At 43.5% G+C, this 9,137-nt stretch overlaps 1 protein-coding gene across 1 annotated transcript; it reads right to left on the bottom strand.

Annotated features, from left to right (window-relative positions):
* Window positions 1–2,148: 2,148 nt before the first annotated feature.
* Window positions 2,149–4,542, bottom strand: LOC110537312 (uncharacterized). The gene has a single exon (XM_021623250.3). The coding sequence runs from the start codon at window positions 4,540–4,542 to the stop codon at window positions 2,242–2,244; it is 2,301 nt and encodes a 766-aa protein (XP_021478925.3). The 3' UTR covers window positions 2,149–2,241.
* Between the last annotated feature and the right edge of the window lie 4,595 nt (window positions 4,543–9,137).

Below are 9,137 nucleotides of genomic sequence, written 5' to 3' on the forward strand. Positions count from 1 at the left end.
AACTGACGCTATATTGAGGTTCTCTAAAACACAGCAGGCTTAATCAGATACTGTCTCATTTGTACATTGTGTGTTGTGATTTGTCTATATGGTATGTCTAATTTGAAGTGTTTCTACCTTCATCCACTGCAGCATACTTGACCCTCATCTACCTCACTATAGTATATTTAAGCAATATTGCCTGAGGTGTAGTATATGGCCAATATACCATGGTAAAGGGCTGTTCTTAGCCACGATGCAACACGGCCACAGCCCTTAGCCATATTGGCCATATATCACAAACCCCAGAGGTACCTTATTGCTATTACAGTGGGGGAAAAAAGTATTTAGTCAGCCACCAATTGTGCAAGTTCTCCCACTTAAAAAGATGAGAGGCCTATAATTTTCATCATAGGTACACTTCAACTATGACAGACAAAATGAAAAAAAAAAATCCAGAAAATCACATTAGGATTTTTAATGAATTTATTTGCAAATTATGGTGGAAAATAAGTATTTGGTCAATAACAAAAGTTTATCTCAATATTTTGTCATTGCCAACAAAGGGTATATAACAGGTCAAAATTTTTCTGTAAGTCTTCACAAGGTTTTCACACACTGTTTCTGGTATTTTGGCCCATTCCTCCATGCAGATCTCCTCTAGAGCAGTGATGTTTTGGGGCTGTTGCTGGGCAACACAGACTTTCAACTCCCTCCAAAGATGTTCTATGTGGTTGAGATCTGGAGACTGGCTAGGCCACTCCAGGACCTTGAAATGCTTCTTATGAAGCCACTCCTTTGCTGCCCGGGCGGTGTGTTTGGGATCATTGTCATGCTGAAATACCCAGCCACGTTTCATCTTCAATGCCCTTGCTGATGCTAGGCTTTGTTTCTTTGGTCCCAGCTCTCTGTAGGTCATTCACTAGGTCCCCCCGTGTGGTTCTGGGATTTTTGCTCACCGTTCTTGTGATAATTTTGACCCCACAGAGTGAGATCTTGCGTGGAGCCCCAGATCGAGGGAGATTATCAGTGGTCTTGTATGTCTTCCATTTCCTAATAATTGCTCCCACAGTTGATTTCTTCAAACCAAGCTGCTTACCTATTGCAGATTCAGTCTTCCCAGCCTGGTACAGGTCTACAATTTTTTTCTGGTGTCCTTTGACAGCTCTTTGGTCTTGGCCATAGTGGAGTTTGGAGTGTGACTGTTTGAGGTTGTGGACAGGTGTCTTTTATACTGATAACAAGTTCAAAGAGGTGCCATTAATACAGGTAACGAGTGGAGGACAGAGGAGCCTCTTGAAGAAGTTACACATCTGTGAGAGACAGAAATCTTGCTTGTTTGTAGGTTACCAAATATTTATTTTCCACCATAATTTGCAAATAAATTCATAAAAAATCCTACAATGTGATTTTCTGGATTTGTTTTTCTCATTTTCTCTGTCATAGTTGAAGTGTACCTATGATGAAAATTACAGGCCTCATCTTTTTAAGTGGGAGAACTTGCACAATTGGTGGCTGACTAAATACTTTTTTGCCCCACTGTATAAACTGGTTACAATGTAATTAGAGCAGTAAAAATATATTTGTTTGTCATACCTGTGGTATACAGTCTGATATACCATGGCTGTCAGCCAATCAGCATTCAGGACTCGAACCACCCAGTTAATAATATAAGAAACGCTCGGTCTACACTTCATACAGTATTTCTGTGATGTTAAACAACTTTCTCATTAATTGACAATCTAGGATCCCCCATCGCAGGAAGGTGACATAGGACTTGTTTGACATTGTAGCCGACAGTGCTGATGACTGATCTACAACTAATTTTGCATCATAAATACCTACTCATTATTATTTGTAAATCATTCAGTCAACATTTACCCACAATGCATCACAGATTTTATGCTCTTGAACACGGCCAAAGCCTGCCTGCCTGCCTGCCTGCCCTGCTGATGCAGCTAAAACAGCCATGTAAACGGTTCTTTCCCTCTGACATTTTCCCTCACAGCTATTCTCTCTCCCATTCAAAAGAACAACAAAAAATGTAACGGTGACGTGGTTGCCGGCCTTTATCTAAAGAACTCCAATCCTCCCTATTCTGCGTCCACTGTCTCTCACTTCATAGGCAGTGTCTTTTCAAAGCATTGAACAAACTGTGCTCATGCAGCCTGTTTTCTTTTTTAAATCTATTTTGTGCCTCTGGTTACAGAGTAGAACCATAGAACACAGCCCGCATGCTCTCCCCCACTCACATGCTGGGACCTACACCAGGCCGGTCTGCATGTGGACATGTAAAGGGTAGGGGTGGTAAAGGAGGGGAGGCTGTGCTGCCTGGGGAATGTAGTAGCTGCTGAATATGGGGTCAGCCATGTAAGGTGCAGGCTGGTAGAAGCAGGTGATGTTGGCAGTATTGGGAATGGCATTCTGTTCCCCCAGCACCCTCAGAGCCAGGACAGTGATCATATTGAGTGTCTGCCTCCGCTCATGTCCCATCAGGCACACTGTACTATCATCTATCACCCGACGCAGGGTCATCAGAAAGTCATATTTGCCCGTCTCCTCATCGCCAATAAAGTGGCAGTGCAGGTAGGCCTCGATTTTGCGCTGCTGCTCGCTGAGGTCAGGAAAGTCAATAAAGAAGCGGGAGCACATGTAACGCTCAAGGGACTTGATCTCTGTCTCACTGGCTGGCCTGAAGTTCCTCACGAGCAGGTCACTGTACTTCAGAAGTCCACCTCCTCTGATCTCCTCTGGGTTATGGGTGGCAATGAGTCGGAAGCGCAGGTGATCCATGGCTTGCTCAAAGTCACCATACATGCACTCTGCTACCACAGTGATGCTGACCCCGTCTTTTAAGGCCGAGCTTGGCCCTGGAAAGACTGTGGTTGTCTCTGGTGGACCTGGTTCCTGAGCAGCAGCAGGCTCAGACTCTGGGACTCTGTCCCCTGTGGTTTGAAGGGACACTGATTCCTGAGTAGCTTCTGAGTTGGGAGGCTTTTTTGAGTATTTCACCCTGACTATTTTTTCTATGTTGTGGGGTGTTGTGTTTTTATCTTGGGATGAAACAGCTGGAGTAAGGTGATCTGTGAGTGTTTTAGTGCTCTCTGAGTTCCTCTGTCTGGACCCTGAGGATGATGAATAATGGCCTTGATCAGTGTCTATTAAAGAGGGATTTGGTTGTATTTCTATAGGCTCAAACAGCTGTGTTGTCAGATCTGACAGATCTTTTAACAAAGACCATTTTTCAGGGAGTGATGAAGTGCTGCTCATCTTTTGTGACATCTTCCTTGGAGATTTAGGTGAGGGGCAAAAGTCAGGTACAACTTGCTGGGATGTGTCACAGGTTTTCTTGGCTGGGGGAAGGAATGAATGTTCAAGGTGTACGTTTTGTGTGACAGCAGTGCAGTCTTGGGATGTGGATTGAAGTATCACCTGAAGTTGAGCTTGCTCTTGTTGCAGTGCTGAGTTCTCTGTGAGCAACATGGGGGATGGATTGATGTCTTTTGACTCAGAAATCAATGACTCCTCTGTGTTACTTTGAGGGTCTACAGATGTATTTGGCACCAGAGGTTCCATCTCTTCTGTCATTGTTTTGGAGGATATAACTGAGAGGTAATCTGTATTCTGAACAAATTGTATTTTTACTGTATCAACTGTTAACACCACCACCTCTTCTACCTCTTCCTCGTCCTCCAGAGATCCCAGGTCAAGCTCTGCTTTCGCTAACACTTCCTGTTCCTCTTGCTTTCCAGTTGCATGCACATCCATCGGATGCGATGATTCTTCCTTTTGAACAATAACCTCTTCACTGTGGCACAGACTGTCAGTGAAGTGTGTCATCATTGAGTCATTGTCTTTATCTTCTTTTAGATTCACAGAAGGGTACTGGGGTTCCATTATGGTTTTCTCTGCCCCTCTATCCGGATATAACACATTGCCATTGTGTGACTCCAATCCCTCACATTGACCCTCTTGCCTCCTCTCAGTCTCCCAATATGCCTCCAGCATATGGTCCAATATAATCTGGAAGGAGTCCACACTGAATTCAAACTGTCGTCGCAGGGAATTTACGAACCTGAGCCCCACAGTCTTACCCCTGTTATTGGACAGTGAGATTAGGCTCCAGCGGTCGTGCTCATTGAAGACCTTGACCATCTTCTGTACGTAGGCCTCCTTCATGGTGAGGCAGGTGATCTTGCGTCTGTTGACCCCATGGGGAAGGAGGTCTCGCAGGCTGCCCAGCACCACCTCCTTGATAACCTGGAAGTCCTCTTGTCTGGGCAGCTCCACTCCAAAGATGATGTCCAGGTCTCTGTAGCCCGTGCCGTTGTCCCTGACCATCACATAGCTGGCGGTGGAGCCATTGAGGCGGATGTCCCTGACCCTGATCTCCCTCTCCACCAGCCGGTCCTTCACTACGTGGATGATGTCCATGGGTCTCACCTCCAGGGTGGGGAAGTTCCCTCGGCCGTGGATGGGGATCACCTCTGTCAACACCTGGTCCAGAGTCTGGACTTGCTCCAGGGTCAAGTTGTGGAATCTTCTATCCATTTGGAGCTCCATTATCTTGGGTTTACCTGCAAAAGGACACAATATTGTATTTGGAAGAACCTGGGTAATTTCATGCCACAAAATGTGTGTTCAATGGGAAAGATTCTAATGCATTTTACAACAAGTGAAGAAATACTATCATTCATTCACATTGAGTTCAGGGGATGTCAATGTCAACACTGAAACAAGAGACACCAAAGGCACAGATTGCACCAATCCAAATTTAAAAAGCTGTGTTGGTACTACTAAGCATAAGATACTGCCTCAGCAGGATACAAGGCACCATCTATGGAATATGCTGTAGGATGCCTCCTCCAACTCACAAATCTTGCCAGTTACTGTCACACATGTGCATCAGCCCCCCTTACACCCACATGAACACATGGGGGTGGAAGATGTAAAATGAAAAATTAATCAGAAAGGTAACCAGCTAGGAACTTCCTCTCAGAAGAGAAGTAATATGAGCAAACCTTGTCCTTGTTGTTCTAGTTTGCACAATATCCTCTGATCCAAAGGTACAGTGCCTTGCGAAAGTATTTGGCCCCCTTGAACTTTGCGACCTTTTGCCACATTTCAGGCTTCAAACATAAAGATATAAAACTGTACTTTTTTGTGAAGAATCAACAACAAGTGGGACACAATCATGAAGTGGAACAACATTTATTGGATATTTCAGACTTTTTTAACAAATCAAAAACTGAAAAATTGGGCGTGCAAAATTATTCAGCCCCTTTACTTTCAGTGCAGCAAACTCTCTCCAGAAGTTCAGTGAGGATCTCTGAATGATCCAATGTTGACCTAAATGACTAATGATGATAAATACAATCCACCTGTGTGTAATCAAGTCTCCGTATATATATGCACCTGCACTGTGATAGTCTCAGAGGTCCGTTAAAAGCGCAGAGAGCATCATGAAGAACAAGGAACACACCAGGCAGGTCCGAGATACTGTTGTGAAGAAGTTTAAAGCCGGATTTGGATACAAAAAGATTTCCCAAGCTTTAAACATCCCAAGGAGCACTGTGTAAGCGATAATATTGAAATGGAAGGAGTATCAGACCACCAAATCTACCAAGACCTGGCCGTCCCTCTAAACTTTCAGCTCATACAAGGAGAAGACTGATCAGAGATGCAGCCAAGAGGCCCATGATCACTCTGGATGAACTGCAGAGATCTACAGCTGAGGTGGGAGACTCTGTCCATAGGACAACAATCAGTCGTATATTGCACAAATCTGGCCTTTATGGAAGAGTGGCAAGAAGAAAGCCATTTCTTAAAGATATCCATAAAAAGTGTTGTTTAAAGTTTGCCACAAGCCACCTGGGAGACACACCAAACATGTGGAAGAAGGTGCTCTGGTCAGATGAAACCAAAATTGAACTTTTTGGCAACAATGCAAAACGTTATGTTTGGCGTAAAAGCAACACAGCTCATCACCCTGAACACACCATGCCCACTGTCAAACATGGTGGTGGCAGCATCATGGTTTGGGCCTGCTTTTCTTCAGCAGGGACAGGGAAGATGGTTAAAATTGATGGGAAGATGGATGGAGCCAAATACAGGACCATTCTGGAAGAAAACCTGATGGAGTCTGCAAAAGACCTGAGACTGGGACGGAGATTTGTCTTCCAACAAGACAATGATCCAAAACATAAAGCAAAATCTACAATGGAGTGGTTCAAAAATAAACATATCCAGGTGTTAGAATGGCCAAGTCAAAGTCCAGACCTGAATCCAATCGAGAATCTGTGGAAAGAACTGAAAACTGCTGTTCACAAATGCTCTCCATCCAACCTCACTGAGCTTGAGCTGTTTTGCAAGGAGGAATGGGAAAAAATGTCAGTCTCTCGATGTGCAAAACTGCTAGAGACATACCCCAAGCGACTTACAGCTGTAATTGCAGCAAAAGGTGGCGCTACAAAGTATTAACTTAAGGGGGCTGAATAATTTTGCACGCCCAATTTTTCAGTTTTTGATTTGTTAAAAAAGTTTTAAATATCCAATAAATGTCGTTCCACTTCCTGATCGTGTCCCACTTGTTGTTGATTCTTCACAAAAAAATACAGTTTTATATCTTTATGTTTGAAGCCTGAAATGTGGCAAAAGGTCGCAAAGTTCAAGGGGGCCGAATACTTTCGCAAGGCACTGTAATAGTTTTATTTTCAACTGCTTAATTTGTGTATTTTAAACTTAGTGATAAATGAACTCATTGAAGAAAAAAATACTCTTGGCTGTCTATAAACAAATCAATAAGGCTACGTAAACATTTGGAAATGATATCCCACAAATAAGATTAGCCTGATGTCGCCTACTTTGACACAGATTTAACATGAGCAGTGGTGGGAGGTCAACAGCTGGGGTATGTATTGGTACTTTCCCACAAGAGCCAAAAGTTTGCATGGACAGTTCTTATGGAATCCATCACGTACTAGAATAATAGTCGCATGCTGCAGAATTGTAGTCTCATGTGCAACCCCTTCTCGCCCGCGCGCCTGCTCCCACTCTTTAGATAAAACTGTATGAGTCATACAGTCACTGAATAAAGCACCCTTCGCCGCGTCTTCTGGATTTTCTGCATGCGTGTAAAAAACATCGACACTTCTCACACATTCCCATTGTATATTTGAGACTTATGCTATACAAATATGGTATTTCAAGCAAAGAGTCCAGTTGTTGATAATCAGAATCGATCAAGTAAAATATTGCGTAGGCTATCAATCTGTTCTCTTGAGATTTTATTTTACAGTCCTTATTAGACTAAGTACTCAACGACGTGATGCCGCGTATGCACAGTCTATGCAATTTACCTAAATAATATTTACAAACCCTTTATTAGCCTAGTGAACACTCACAGGACACTGAATAGACCACGCACGTAGACTACATACACATGCTTAACAACAGCTAAATATTTTATTGAACAGAAACTAATAAAATATACAAAATAAAACATTTTGGTGAGTTTAGTCTACACCTCTTCTCCCACGTCTTCACCTGATGCAATATTGTTAGGTATAATTTACACACTGGCCAACATAGTTTGCTATTGTTTAATCCATCCATGGACAATGCAAATCATTAGCCTATCAAATGTACATATTTGTTTGATCCGTTTACATTCAAATTGTATAAGCACAAACCTTATGTATTTCGAAATTATTCCTGTATCAAATGTAACATGACAATGATCATGCAATTAAATAATTGACTTTAGCATACTCACCTAACTGCTGAATGAAATGGTAGAACTTAGCCAAACTATAGTGATAAAAACAACAAGTGATATCCAACAGGTTTAATTGGATCTCCGAGTCGTAGACACAATTCGTTATTATCTTGCTAAACTGTAGGTTCGTGCGTGATCGCTGTCCAACAAGACAGTGGTGCTGAAACAAACTGAAGTTCAACCACGCACTGTTTTCTCTCAACTGGGAGCGTAATGTAGTTTCCATGGCAATCTGGCGTCACGATGTTACGGGGAACGATACTCTGTCTGTTCATTATAGGATTATCTATCAATCAATCTACATATACAAAAGTATGTGGACAAATTAGTGGATTCGGCTATTTTCAGCCACACCAGTTGCTGACAGGTGTATAAAATCCATCATTGGATGCCACCTTTCCAAGAAGTTAGTTCTGCACTGCTAGATCTGCCTAGGTCAACTGTAAGTGCTGTTTTTGGGAAGTGGAAACAGTTAGGAGCAACAACGGCTCAGCTGCGAAGTGGTAGGCCACACACGCTCACAGAATGGGACCGCCAAGTGCCGAAGCATGTAGCGAGTAAAAATCATCAGTACCAAGTTCCAAACTGCCTCAGGAACCAACGTCAGCACACTGTTTGTCTGGAGCTTAATGAAATGGGTTTCCATGGCCGAGCAGCCAATGGTGGCAAGCCCAAGATCACCATGTGCAATGCCAAGCGTTGGCTGGAGTGGTGTATAGCTTGCCACCATTGGACTCTGGAGCAGTGGAAACGCGTTCTCTGGAGTGATGTTTCCATCTGGCAGTCCGACGGACGAATCTGGGTTTGGTGGACTCCAGGAGAATGCTACCTGCCCGAATGCATAGTGCCAACTTTAAAGTTGGGTGGAGGAGGAATAATGGTCTGGAGCTGTTTTTCATGGTTTGGGTTAGGCCCCTTCCAGTGAAGGGAATTCTTAATGCTATAGCATACAATTACATTCTAGACGATTCTGTGCTTCCAACTTTGTGGCAACAGTTTTAGGCAAGGCCCTTTCCTGTTTCAGCATTACGATGCCCCCGTGCACAAAGCGAGGTCCATGGTTTGTCGAGATCAGTGTGGAAGAACTTGACTGGCCTGCACAGAGCCCGGATGTCAACCCCATCGAACACCTTTGGGATGAATTGGAATGCCGACTGCGAGCCAGGTTAAATCGACCAAAATCAGTGCCCGACCTCACTAATGCTCTTGTGCATGAATGGAAGCAAGTCCCTGCAGCAATGTTCCAACATCTAGTGGAAAGCCTTCCTAGAAGAGTGGATATTGTTATTGCAGCAAAGGGGGGGACCAACTCCATATTAACGCCCATGATTTTGGAATGACATGTTTGAAGAGCAGGTGTTCACATACTTTTGGTTATGTA

Source organism: Oncorhynchus mykiss, chromosome 12 (genome assembly GCF_057628025.1).
Source record: "Oncorhynchus mykiss isolate SJ-2025 chromosome 12, ASM5762802v1, whole genome shotgun sequence".
Taxonomy (NCBI): domain Eukaryota; kingdom Metazoa; phylum Chordata; class Actinopteri; order Salmoniformes; family Salmonidae; genus Oncorhynchus; species Oncorhynchus mykiss.